Source organism: Theobroma cacao, chromosome 5 (assembly GCF_053813885.1).
Source record: "Theobroma cacao isolate CCN51 chromosome 5, ASM5381388v1, whole genome shotgun sequence".
Taxonomy (NCBI): Eukaryota; Viridiplantae; Streptophyta; class Magnoliopsida; order Malvales; family Malvaceae; genus Theobroma; species Theobroma cacao.
The window spans coordinates 25,719,267-25,733,910 of record NC_142643.1 but is presented as its reverse complement, the minus strand read 5'-3'; the positions used below and the strand labels follow the sequence as shown (position 1 = coordinate 25,733,910).

Genomic DNA, 14,644 nt, shown 5'->3' with positions numbered 1-14,644 from the left:
TGTGGTGTGAGAATCAAGTTTGAAAAATTATATTGTTAGTGAACCCACCATGGCCGAAATTCCCAAGAGAAAATGTGAAGATGATTTTGCCATATTTCAAGTTATTTAATTTTTGTTTGATGATTTGGAGTATTGGGAGAAAAATGGAATTATTTGGAGTTGAATTGGACATATTGGCCAATTAATCGGGTGATAGATCGAATTAGGCCAATACCATTTTATTTAGGTACACAATTGAACTTATATTGAACACCATAATTAGATGGTTACCCGAGCGTTTCACATCCCATTTCATGCATTAGTAAAGAGCCTGAAATAGATTTATAATGATATTACACAGTATATTGAATTATGTGTCGTGTATTGTATATAGGTGGTGAGCCCTCTAACAAGGGTAAAGACGTTGTGTCAAAGGACTAAGAATGAGAGTATTTCAAACTCCTGATACAGTGAGTAACCTTATCATCATCTTGATTATCTGAAGTGAATTTTAATTCGTTTTTGTGATTTTATGGAAAATGAGTTTAAATGGTAAATCTTTATGTTTTATAAGCAAAAAAATGTGATTAAATGAAATGATTTTATAAAATTGTCTTGAAATTGAATTATGGTTTTAAAAATGGAGTAATTGGAGACTAATTGCTGTGTTGTAAATTATTATTTGAATAGAATGGCTTATGATAAGATGGGCATGAGTGGCTGGATTGGTAATTGTGCTAAACATATGTGAACTGTTGTTTTGCCTTGACATGCTATGTTGTAAAATAATTGCCACGTCATGCTGTTGGAATTTTATTGATTTGGTGGGATATCGATTAGCTTACTACAGTGGGTGGATTTTGTGGACAAACCTTTTTGAGGGGCACGGAATCCTGTCATATTCTTACCTCGATTGGGGAAATTCGTAGGGTAATTCTCGAGGTACAACTTTAGAGTTCACTTCACGCTAAACCACCACATGAGGGTGAATTCAACCAACGCTAAGGAACAACTATGTTTTCAAAATAAAAACATGATTTATGCGTACATGACTTTTTAACAACCTTGGCGGACTCGGTTAGGATAGCCTCAGGCTAAGGTATCCCTAATAACTGAGTATGAGAATGATTTTGGCATGAGCCAAGCTTTTCAGGAAATCATAAGCCTCATTGTTTATTTGGGTGAAATGCATCTATTTTATCTTATTAAAATGAGTTCGAAATGCTGTGAATCATTTTTATGCTAATCTATTTTATCTGTCTCCATATACTCAACTTTAGATATTTTAGATGATATTTGTTTTCTCATTGGGATTATATAATCTCATCACCCTCCTTTCCACCTCTTTCAGGCTCAAGATAGTCGGTAGATAGCTCATTTCGTTGAGGGCTATAGTTGGACTTGCATCCTCAAAAACTATAGGTTTACTGCTTTTGATACTTTTAGTCGTTCGTGAGCCCACATGTCACTGTAAATTAAATCTTATGCTTTGGTTATATGTATTACAGTATGTAGGAATATATTTAGCTTTTATGCTACAAAAATTATTTATCGATAACTTTATAAATATTGTTTTATAAGAAAATAGAATATTTTATTGAATATTTTTATTATATTTAAATAGTTATAATTTCACTTTAAATGAATGTTTTAGACATCTAAACTTATTTTTAATTATGAAATATGTGTTTTCCACTCGCATACTACATTTTTAGCTAGTTTTGAGATTTTTGAGGAAAAATGACCAAAATACCCTTGTGTAGTTCAAATTTCTCTTTGACTGTTCTTGAATTGAAATTGGCTCATATCACTTTAAAACATGATTTTAGTAACTAATACTCACAGGGGAAGGGAGAAAACTGATGTTAAGCCTTGCGAGGTTTCGATTGGCATTCCGGATAATGAATGTCTATCGAGACATCGCAGCGGTTGTCATGGGCTCGATGGGAGTTTCGGGTCGTGACACTTAAACTCCACTACCAAATCTTGATCTTTAAAAATTAAAGGTAAGGATTTCTAGTTCCAAAATCTCTCTTAAATCTCTTTCAAAAATAGGTTTTCAAGCTTTAATTTTTATTTCTTTATTTGGACCCAAAATTTGTAACTAGGGTTTCAAAATTTGTTAGAGCCCTTGTATAAGAGGTCACCAAGGTAAGGAAATGTGTAAGTTGAGTAGGATATTTGATAGGTATAAATTTTAGAACAACTAATAGTCAAAATCTTTGGATAAGCATGGATTATATAGAGTTAGAAGTGGGTATTTATTGTAGTACGAAATTATTATGGGTCTTTGAAGATATTATTGATTAAACACCATTTTAGGTGCTATTAGAGTAGTTCGAGTTTTGAAGGAGTCAAGCTTGCAACTAAAGGTGCTAAGAGGAAAGCCACGCTTCAACAAAGTGGGTAGATACGGTGTTTTTAATTATTTTGATATAATTAAGCATGCCTTTTCTACAACCTCGCATTAAATTGTAATTTTGGTAAATTTTGTGATGTGAATGATGATTTCAAGTTTACTTGATGGATACTACGTATACTATGTAAATATGTCTAATGTGCATATAGTTTTGAACATGGGGACAAGCCTTTCAATTAATTGATCCCTCAAAATTGATATTTATCTATGATTAGTTGAATGATTAATGATTCAAAAATTTGGAATAAAAAATTATTAGTTTTGCATAGACCCTAGTATTAGGTTAATTTGTCCTTGAGATATTAATATGATTGATGACTTTCATTTACTTTTGTTTTGAACTTTGGTTTTGTTTCAATCTTTTATTTTGTTGATGATTGGATTCATCCTTTGGTTGGAAATGGACTTTGGAAACAATATTTTAGTTTTTTTCTTCGACTCCCTTAATTTTTTATGGTGAATGAATTCACCTTTTTGTTTGGAAACGTATTGTTTTAACGGAGCTTACTCAAGTTATGGACAAGTAGCTAGTGACAGTAGTCGTTACCCATTGTGCATAATGCTTAGTTTTGTTTTGTTTTGTTTTGTTCGATAAGGGATACAATCCTACCCAATCCTTTGATAAACGGTTAATGATTATGTCCCAGACCATTTTGGAGCCCTTACACACTTTGTTTTGATTGTCCATTATATCTAGAGCTCCACGATCTATTTGAAGTGATATTTGACATAATTGTTTTAGTTTTTTTATATTTGTTTCGACTTTGGTTTTTAGACTCTTGATATTCGTTCTGACATTGGTGTTTGGACTTTTGTTATTTGTTTGGACTTTTGTGTTTGGACTTGATCTGTCAGATCAAGGATAGATTATGTTTATTTGTGAATTTAAATAGTCTTCAAAGGATTTTCTAAATAAAATGAATTTATTTTACAATTAAACTTTTGTACTCTTCGAAATCTACTTAAAATGTTTTCTTTTTAAATCAATTTTAAATATTTATTTCCATTGTAATTCTTGAACATTTTATAAATAACAAATTCATTTCAAAGGTTTATGAATGGGTTTTCAACAAAACTTTATTTAAAACATTCCCAAAGAAATTTGTATTCATTGAAACAAAGATTTGAGATTCTTGAATTATTGATTGTGCTTGTCATGTAAGTGTATCCTTGGATATTTGATATAGCTCAAAAATTGAACTCCCAAACTCTTTGGATATTTGATATTCTTGAACAACCAGACTTCCGTATTGTTTGGAATTAGATTATTTATATTTTTTTGAAAGTATCTTGCATAAACACTCTCCTGTTTGTTTGTCCCCCCCTTCCGCCTGAGTATCTGCTCACGGAGTTAGTTTATAACTCACACATGTAAGATGCATTTGTTGTTTCAAATCAGTAGATTGTTTGATTCACTGTCCTTTGAGAAGAGCTACTTCTATAGTCAATTTGGTAGGTGATCAATAAGGCATCTAGTAGGTGTTTGCCTCTTTGTTTAAGTTGTCCTCCACTAGCTTATCTATTGTGTTCGTCTATCATGTATATTAAACTCTTTTTATATTTTGTAACAAATGTTATACTTTGGGACTGCAACGGAATGGCTTACACTTTAAATTGCCCAAGGTGGCTTATAATTTAAACTTTGTATTTGTTATGCTTGCACACTTTGAGCAAAAAATCATGCAAATTGATATTTTGACGCTTGATATAAGTATAATAATATATGCTTGTATAAGATTTCATGGTAATGAGCCACATGATGCACATTTTAGTAAATTGTTTATTTGTTTTTATGCTTACTTGGGTTAAGAAGGTTACTCCCATCAGGACCGGCCCTTGGGTGAAGCCACCCAAGCAAGGGCTTTAGGCCCCCAATTTGGGAAGACCCCAATTTCCACTTTTTAATAAAATTATAATATAATTAATTATATTAAAAATATATAAAAGTAAAAAATAATTAATAAAATTATTTGTTCTTTCACTTTTTTAATTATATGCCTAATAAATCTCAATTTTCTATTACTTCCTTATTTCTAGAATGCTATTAATTCTCAATTATATTTTCTTATTTCCAATAAACTAACAGTCATATGTATTTAATCATCTCCAACAACTATTTTTTTCTCACTTATTTCTCTTATTTTTAATCAATGCATTTTAATGATTTCCAACAGCTATTTTTTTTATATATAAAACTAATTATTTTTTTTCAATATATAATATCTACTTTTAAAATCTTCATTTCTTATTTGCTCTTTCTTCCTTTAACTTCAATTTTTCTTCAAAGAATACACAACAAGTTTGTTCTTTTATTATCTTCATAAAGTTGTGAGCCTCATTTGAAAGAATATTGCTTTAATGTTGAATGTTCCTTAAAATATAACAACTATTCTGATATTGATGGTTTAGATTTATTTTCAAAGTTAAAAATTTTAAAAGAAATTATACAAGAAGAAAACAGTCCAATTGATATACTTAATCATATAAGAAGACTCGATTCTTTTCCAAATGCATATATTGCTTTTAGAATAATATTAACAATTTCAGTAAGTGTTGCTTCAAAAGAAAGAAGTTTTTTAAAACTAAAATTAATAAAATCTTATTTAAGATCAACAATATTTTAAGAAATATTAAATGGATTGGCTATATTATTAATTGAAATAGAAATATTAGAAGAACTTGATTATAAAATTTTAATTAAAAATTTTACATCTCAAAAAGTTAAAAGAATAAAATTTTAATAACTTTTTTTAATTTTAATGAAAAAAAAACCATTTAAATATTTCGTTTTAGGTTTTTGAATTTGTTGGGCTGCTCATGACTCCCATCAATACCCTTGCACTTGTCATGGCTCTCGAGTTTGGGTTGCGACACCATCAAGTGAAATTTAACATTGATGGAGTAGCCAAAGGTTGCCTCGGAGAGGCAAAAAATTGGGAGAGTTATGAGGGATCATAATGGATCGGTGAAAGTCACATTCTTAAATGCTTTTGGGGTAGGAGACGCAAGTTTAACTGAAGTTAGAACAATTAGGGAGCTTTTATGATCTCCTTTGCTTCCAAGTAGTCCCAAACACATGCTCTAATAATTGAATCTGACTTTAAAAATACTGTGAAATGGGTAATCGAACCTGTTGAAGCCCCATAAAGGTTGCGGAAACGGGTATTGCACATTGAAAAGCTGAAAAAGGGAGTCAAGAGAGTGGGAAGTTAGTCATGTGTATAGAGAAAAAAATCAATTCACTGACGGTTTGGCAAGGGAAGGAGTCGAACGACAGAGCGACGTACTGAATGTTTTCGAATGAATTATCTACTTTTAAAATCTTCATTTCTCATTTGCTCTTTCTTCCTTTAACTTCAATTTTTCTCCAAAGAATACACAGCAAGTTTGTTCTTTTATTATCTTCATAAAGTTGTGAGCCTCATTTGAAAGAATATTGCTTTAACGTTGAATGTTCCTTAAAATATAATAACTATTTTGATATTGATGGTTTAGATTTATTTTCAAAGTTAAAAATTTTAAAAGAAATTATACAAGAAGAAAACAGTCAAATTGATATACTTAATCATATAAGAAAACTCGATTCTTTTCCAAATGCATATATTGTTTTTAGAATAATGTTAACAATTTCAGTAACTGTTGCTCCAAAAGAAAGAAGTTTTTTAAAACTAAAATTAATAAAATCTTATTTAAGATCAACAATATCTTAAGAAATATTAAATTGATTGGCTATATTATTAATTGAAATAGAAATATTAGAAGAACTTGATTATAAAATTTTAATTAAAAATTTTACATCTCAAAAAGTTAAAAGAATAAAATTTTAATAATTTTTTTTAATTTTAATAAAAAAAATCTTATTTAAATATTTCGTTTTAGATCTTTGAACTTGGTGGGCCGCTCATGACTCCCATCAATACCCTTGCACTTTTCATAGCTCTCGAGTTTGGGTTGCGACACCATCAAGTGAAATTTAACATTGATGGAGTAGCCAAAGGTTGCCTCGGAGAGGCAAAAAATTAGGAGAGTTATGAGGGATCATAATGGATCGGTGAAAGTCACATTCTTAAATGCTTTTGGGGTAGGAGACGCAAGTTTAACTGAAGTTAGAACAATTAGGGAGCTTTTATGATCTCCTTTGCTTCCAAGTAGTCCCAAACACATGCTCTAATAATTGAATCTGACTTTAAAAATACTGTAAAATGGGTAATCGAACCTGTTGAAGCCCCATAAAGGTTGCGGAAACGGGTATTGCACATTGAAAAGCTGAAAAAGGGAGTCAGAGAGTGGGAAGTTAGTCATGTGTATAGAGAAAAAAATCAATTCACTGACAGTTTGGCAACGGAAGGAGTCCAACGACAGAGCGACGTACTGAATGTTTTCGAATGAATTAACTTGGAGAAAACTTTAGTGCCAATGGGTGTAGCGTTCAGAGGACCTCATCTCTATGCTGAAGTAACCTGTGATTAGTGCACAGTAGAGGGTTAAGGGGTTTCAACAGCAGAGGCCCTTTTCTGAGTGTCGGAGTGAAACTAGTATGTTCTTTCTGCTCTTTTTATGGTCGGTGTCACCAATGTTGAATTTGTTGAATCACTGGACTTGTACGGTTGACAGATTGGATAAGTGCCTTGTGGAAGACTAATGTTGGATAATCTTTGCAATTGGCCAACTGCCGCTGCTAAGGTTTTCTTTTGTTCGAATGACGATTCTTCCTGCCTTTGGTTTTGTGCTCTGAATGTTGGGCATGTTGATGCCTTTGTGACTTTGTTTGAATTGAGTGATGTTTTGTAATTGGGGAATGGAGGTGCGATGATTGCCTCATGTTGTAGGGGAATTGTTGGGTTTATTTATGTGTACAGGTTTCTTTGAGTGCATGGTCTATTGTATAGTCTTGTAGGTTATACTTTTAGAGATGATTCTGTGCTGTTATTCTCAATTTCAGAGAGTAACAAACATGAATCTTCTTGTTCCAATTCTAAAAGGGTAGTTTCACTTCCCTCTGTTTTTAATATATTATAAATTTTCAAAAGAAAAATAACCAATTGTTAGTTCACATGAAATTATACGGGAATTTGATTAAATGTAGAAGAATAAGAATTTATTTAAATAATTCAACAGTTTTTTTCAAACAATAGGTTAATATTGAGTTGAATTTTTGAAAAATAAAAAAAATTACAAATTCATTGAAATTTTGGTGAAAATTGAACCGTCATGAGCGGGATAGTAGGTGGAAAAATGTTGATATAAAGGAGGTTGGGGTCGTTCGATTGGCCAATGGTGGGTGCCCACCAATATGTAAGTCCGTTAACTTTTTTGGCCTTTTTTTGCTTTAACCAATTCTATAAGACTAAGAATTCACATTTCACACACCAGCTATCTCCATCATCTCAAACAACAGTGCTCTCTGTCTCACCCTTTCTGATTTCTGTCGAACATGAAATCTGGGAAATGGATAGCCTTTGTTACTCTTGTTCACGCATGTTTGACGGTTGTAGAATCACTCCCCAAAGCTGACAAAATTGTAGCTTTGCCTGGCCAACCCAGAGCCAATTTCCAACAATTCTCTGGCTACCTCACCGTCGATGAGAAGCAGAAGAGAGCTCTGTTTTACTACTTTGTTGAAGCCGAAACTATGCCTGCGTCAAAGCCACTTGTTCTATGGCTAAATGGAGGTGAATCAATGCATGTTTGCTAAAATTCAGCTTTCTTCGTCCGAATTTCAACCTTTCTTTCATGCATTCTTATGAGGATTTTAATGTAGTTTTCATTACTTCTTGAAGGGCCTGGTTGTTCATCGATTGGAGCGGGAGCTTTGACCGAACATGGCCCCTTTAAGCCAAATGGAGAGACTATGGAAAAGAATAAGTACAGTTGGAATAAAGGTCTCCCTCTCTATCTTTTCAATTCTTTCTGTTTACTTTTAAATATTTAATTAGCGCGTGATAGATATAACTAAAATTTGCCATAAAATAGAAAGTAACATAACTAACAGTTTTGGTCACCACTTAAAACATAGAAATAAATGACTATCACAATTTGTTTTGACTTTACTTTGCATTCTGGTCATGAGGCAACAGCGTCACTCGGTATGCATGTGAGTCTTAGTGACTCCTACCGGCCAGATGCTTGCCTCCAAAGTCAAGTGAATGACCACTGACTAGATAGATTTTCTTCTTTGTTGAATAATGCAGAAGCTAATATGCTATACTTGGAGTCACCCGCAGGCGTGGGCTTCTCTTATTCTGCTAATAACTCATTTTACGCCAATTTAAACGATGAAGTGGCAGGTTTATATGCATTAATTTTATTTTGCAGCATAAATGTTGATTGAATTCTTCAGACATCTAACGTGAAATTGATTTTCATGTTGTTGCCTTTCAAGCAAGAGATAATCTCGTTTTCCTGGAGCGGTGGTTTGTCAAGTTCCCTGAGTACAAGAATAGAGATTTCTACATCACAGGAGAAAGTTATGCAGGTATATATGTGAAAATTTGTACATGTTCATCTCAGTCAAGGAAAGCTAGAGAGAAATCTCAATTAGTTGAATGCGAATGATAAGCTTGTTTCTCGACCTATTGGAATATGACTTCTACTCTATCTTACCTGTAGGTCACTATGTACCACAACTTGCACAACTCATTATTCACTCCAATCTGAAGCTGAATCTTAAAGGGATAGCTGTAAGTACACCATTGAAATGTGTGCATTTTCTCTTCCTTTGGTGAATGTGAATTTGCCCAAAGTATAATGTACGTTTAATCTTCATGAATGCAGATAGGGAATCCCCTTCTCGAATTCGCTACAGATATGAACTCAGTTGATCAATATTATTGGTCTCATGGTTTGATATCAGATTCAGCTTATGAGCTTCTCACTTCATTTTGTAACTCTTCTCGGCTCATGAGAGAGGTTATTAGAAGGTCGATTTCATCTGACTGTATATCTGTATATAGTGAAGTTTCAACAGAACTTACTAAGTCTATCGACCAATATGATGTCATTGCCGATGTTTGCCTATCGTCTGGCCAGTCACCAATGGCAATACTCAGTCACTCCCTGTTGTCAGGACCTCAACATTCATCACAAGCAGATGGCCTCAGTCAACAGGTGAAAATTAAAACTACACTGCAAATTTGCAATAGCCAAACATTGCGTGCCCTTTTATAACTTTTCATTATCTCTATATATATTATTTCATTCTGATCTTTGAATTTCCATCCCCTTCAGCAAGTTAGTGTGAAAGAAGACCCTTGTATACAAGACAAAACAACCAAGTACTTGAACAGGAAAGATGTGCAGAAAGCTCTACACGCACAACTTGTTGGAACCACCAGCTGGAACTTATGCAACAAGTAATAATTAATTCCTCAATTCTCCAAGTATAGATAAGCCATTAATGACTGTTGTCAGCTATATTTCTGCCACAGCCCACAATTGTTAGAAAATATATTCTCTGGAAAATATCATTGATGCTACTGCCTTGATACCAAATCAAGTTTTTCCTTCTCCTTATTAATTGTCTTGAATTGATCTCTTATTTACAGGTTTGTGCAATATATGGACAACCTAGAGACGCCAACAATTCATATTGTTGGCTCTATAGTAAAGTCTGGTATCCCAGTCATGGTTTACAGGTGATATATATAGATATATAGTCAACTCTTGTTTATCAAAGTATGATACTAGATTTTCCTTCATGCATTGGACTACTCAAATTATTATGATTAAATGTATTGTCACAGTGGAGATCAGGATTCTGTTATCCCGTTTACTGGCACCAGAACATTAGTGTATAAGCTAGCGAAAGCATTGGGACTTAACACAACTGTGCCTTACCGACCTTGGTTTGAGGGAAAACAAGTAAGCCAGTTGAATTGCACTTGACTTGCATCAGTAAATCCAGTATGTTTTATGTGAACCAATAACTAATTAATATTACATTCAACTGTTTTTCTATGTCCTTGTTTATCCCAGGTTGGTGGTTGGACACAAGTTTATGGAGATATCTTGTCCTTCGCCACCATCAGAGGAGCTTCGCACACAGCTCCAGCTTCACAACCAGAGCGATCATTGGCGTTGTTCAAGGCAGTTCTAGCTGGGAAACCACTACCAGAAGCTTGAGCAGCCCTACTATTCTATAAATGTTAATATTAGCAGCAGTACGTGAAGCAAATATATATAAATGCAATAAAATAGAACTGCAATTTGTCAATTTTGATTGTTCCTGCTGGTATATATATGAACCAAATTAAAGTGAGATAATCAAAATTCATAAGAGAAGAGCTCTACCTGTTTTACCGTGAATGTTAATCTTATTCTGTTTTTCTTTCTCAAACATTCTCCTTTTATTAGTAGAAAAGCTTAAACAATCTCACAGTTCAAGACAAAAAATTGAAAAGAAAATAACATGATACGAAGAGGATAAAAGAAAATAAAAACACTACATTTCAATACATGTTTTGCATATAAAAAAAAAAACCATAAAAACTCAAATGCACAAATCAACCCATAAATGATAAACCCAATGAACAGCAAATTTTTTTATATGCTCAATCACCAACATGCACTGAACATGCTTGATCGATTCATGCCCATTTTACTACCCCATCTATAAACTAATTAACTTATCTGTAAATCTGCTTGTATTTGGTTTCACCAATCACCTTTTATAAACTGTCAATATTAGAAAAAACCTTTGCACAACTCATAGCCTAATTATCTCCGGATTAAGATTCCTTGGCCTAGTGATTAGGTTATCCAAATATATACTAGTACTACCTTTTCCATCGTTTGGCATGTGGATTTATTCTTAGCATGTTAGTTTCGCATTGACTAATTCACTTTTGGTAGCTTTTTGACACTTCTTTTTCCACATAGCCTGATCATTTGGTCATGCTAAAGCCATTGCTTTGCAATATTCCGAATAAGATTGGGGCAGGGCGGCGTGACAAATTGGATGGCTTCACACTTTTATAGGTTAACATTGGATTCCATGCTTTATCTTCCAAATTATGTTTTTTCATCCTCAAATATTTAGAGCAGGCCTTTTCTTCTATCAGCTTTTGCTTCCATCTCAATTTCTTTTTCTTTTTTATTTCTTTTCTTTTCTTAAATTAACATAAAATTTGACTATGACAGCTGCTAGAGTATATAGATAAGAAATATCTGGAAGTTGAGTACTACACCTTTTCATACTCAACAGATAGAAAGAAAAAAAAAATAGCAAAAGTTTATTCAAATTTAAATTTCAACAAAGAAACATCAATTGTCTTGAGATGTTTCTTAATATCAACCAAGTCCACAGATAACTTCAAAAATTGGTGAAGAAAGTACCTCTCCTCTCTCATTTCGCTTTCTTCCAAAAATTTTCTTTCTTCTTTAGTTCCCTATTAAAGTATATAGCTTTTTGGCAAACTCGAAAATGGCATCCCGCCCCCTTTTTTACCATCCCATGTGAAAGATTTTGTTGTATTTATATATAGGTCACACATCTCATATTAGTAAGATATGTGATGGATCTTCAATTTATAATTAAAATCTTTCTCCACTTTGTAGAAACAGAAAAACTATTATCCAATTACAAGGCACCACATGAACTTGATGACATCATTAAAAATAATTAATTTATTAGTTGAATTATTTTAAAGACATATAGTTGAACCAATTAAAATTCACCTTTGTATCATATATATTTATCACTTGAGATAATGTAAAGATAATATTTACATTGGATCAATTAAAATTTAATTGTTGGTCATCTTATTTATCTCTAAATAAATCAAGATAATTTAGAGATAATATTCATTATTTTGTTCAATTTAAATTTACCAATTGGTTATCTAATTTATCTCTAAAAAATTATGATAATTTGGAGATAAAGTCAAATTTGATCGTTTAATTTATCTCTAAATAAATTAAGATAATTTAGTGATAAGATTTAAAGTTGGCCAATCAAAACTCAAGGACTCAACGTTCAGCCAATCAAAACACTATCTATAACTCATTATGATTTATTTCTAATTAAATTAAAATAATTTAGAGATAATTTAAAGACACTAAATCCTCATGAAAGTCTCTCATTTAGTACTATAAATACAGTGCTCCTCCAAGCCATTTGAGAACCGTTTGGAGATTGAGAAGAGAAGATCTCTAAAGATGAAGTTCTTAAGTTTGGTACGTGATCAAGATCAAGTCGCCTAGACCCTTGAAGCAAAGTTCTCAAGTTTAGTTCGTGATCAAGATCAAGTCACCCAGACCCTTGGAGTGAAGTTCCCAAGTCTAGTTTGTGATCAAGATCAAGCCATTTAGATCCTTGAAAATGGCGTTATCAAGTCCAGATCATGTTCAAGATCAAGTTTGAGTTTGTGACTTTTGAAGATAGAGTGAAGAAATTAATCAGAGGAATTTCAAGGATTGCAGCATCCATCAAATCTTTGTAATTTGTCTCATAATTTCCAAGTCTAAACGTTCGACAAGAACTTTTTTTGTACAAATTTCTGGCACACTCGGTGGGACGGTCTCTACCTCTCATATTCTTTTTTCAAACAATTTTCAAATTGCAAATGACTCCTAAGAAGAGCGTTGCCAACAAACTCACTATGAAGCCTGCTCGAGCAAAGCTTGCAGTCTTTCCAACCTCATCATTACGAATAGATGTTCTAATGCATCCATATGGCACTCGGTAAAAGACAAAAGCTCTTACTAAATTGTATGAGCATATTTTCCCAATCCTTAACCAAAATCCTCTATAGGATACTTCTACCTTAAGTTTTGAAGAAGTCTCTACTATGCAACTTACTTCCTCTAAAGCATCAAGTACAAATCAACTTAAGGAACATGATGGCTATTCAAGCAGTAGTTATGTTCCATCATCCCCTCACCAAAGTTCCTCGTTAAAAGCAAATCTAGAGCAATGGTAGTCATGACAACTGGAACAGCATCTCTAGAAGAACAAGTTTCACTTCTTGCGAAGACTATAGAATCTCTAGTGCCAAGCATTTGAGAAAATGATGAGCAAGTTGCCTTAATGATGGCTAGGATTAGAAACTTTACTGGAAAGATGTTACTCACTTTACACATGTAAATGAACGTGTCGCACAAGTAATACAAAGGTAAGTGAGTATCGTATTCCACGAGGAATTGTGCCTAAATTCTTGTTAAGTACTAAAATTATGGCACCTTAATATTATTCGAACAAACCAAAATTTGAAAATTAATTAAATATTAAATTTAATTAACAATGCCAAACTAAAGAAATTGAAGTTAAAATTAATAGAAAAGCAATGGACTAAGAGTATAGGATTATGGTTTCATTCAACATTCCGTTTGGACTAATATTTCTCTTAATACTTGTAACAACCCTGATTTTGACATGGCCTATATGTGATAGGGGCTAAGTTATTGAAGAGTAAATTTGAACCTTAATGTGTATGCTTGTGGAGTATGTATATGAACTATTATGTGTATAGAGAAGGATCTTGAAATTTGTTATATATTTGGAGACTTTTTTGATGATATGTAGATGTGTTAAGTGAAGAAAGCATGCCTTATGATACTTAGGCAAAAATTCTACAAACATATTTGAGGAATTCAAAGGTTTGATGCTTAGATTAGAGTTTTGATCTTAGGTTTGAGTATTTAAGTAAACATTTGAGTCATATATGAATGGTTTGAGGTTATGGAAGAGATTTAGAATGGGTTTTGGCATTAAAAGAAACAATTTTCACAAACATGGACCAAAGAAGCCGATCTTAGTGCATAGAAGGTCGATCTTGTAGTAAAAAGCAATGGAAGTCATGCATTTTGGTCCAAGATCGACTATTGACCCTTTATAGTCAATATTAGGAAGGAAAAATGGAAGAAATGCAAACATTCTGGTCCAATATCAACTATAGACTCCCCATAGTCAATCTTAGAAGCAAAATCGAATAAAAACGAGCATTTTGGTCCATGATCAACTATAAACCCCTCATAGTCGATCTTGTGAAGGAAAAAATGTGGGTGAGATCTTTTGCTCCAAGACCAATTATAGACCTTCCATAGTTGATCCTTGGTTGCCCATTCAACTGAAAATGGGCTTAAAAGCCCTAGAACTAAAATTTTCTTCATTTTCTCTTAATTCCTCATTCCTCCACCCATTTTCTCTCAAACTTCACACCCTCCAAAACCTTCACATTCCATCAATAAATCTTGGATTCTAAGTGTCAAAGGTAAAGATTTCACTCCAAAAAAAAAAAAAAACTAAGT

General features: G+C 32.8%; 1 protein-coding gene across 1 annotated transcript; it reads left to right on the top strand.

The window, feature by feature from the left end:
• The first annotated feature begins 7,759 nt into the window (after positions 1-7,759).
• Positions 7,760-10,702, top strand: LOC18598583 (serine carboxypeptidase-like 45). The gene is made up of 10 exons (XM_007028159.3): positions 7,760-8,070; positions 8,179-8,280; positions 8,590-8,685; positions 8,781-8,873; positions 9,008-9,078; positions 9,173-9,505; positions 9,626-9,750; positions 9,943-10,032; positions 10,141-10,258; positions 10,373-10,702. Exons 1-10 carry the CDS (start codon positions 7,833-7,835, stop codon positions 10,517-10,519), a joined length of 1,413 nt encoding a protein of 470 aa, XP_007028221.3. The 5' UTR covers positions 7,760-7,832; the 3' UTR covers positions 10,520-10,702.
• Positions 10,703-14,644: the final 3,942 nt, after the last annotated feature.

What these genes read in the sequence shown, in the direction of transcription:
- LOC18598583 (XM_007028159.3), top strand. Translation starts at nt 7,833, where the DNA reads ATGAAATCTGGGAAATGGATAGCCTTTGTTACTCTTGTTCACGCATGT. An exon ending in TTTAAACGATGAAGTGGCAG is followed by an intron (nt 8,686 to 8,780) that starts GTTTATATGCAT and finishes TTGCCTTTCAAG; the next exon opens with CAAGAGATAATCTCGTTTTC. An exon ending in CAGATGGCCTCAGTCAACAG is followed by an intron (nt 9,506 to 9,625) that starts GTGAAAATTAAA and finishes CATCCCCTTCAG; the next exon opens with CAAGTTAGTGTGAAAGAAGA.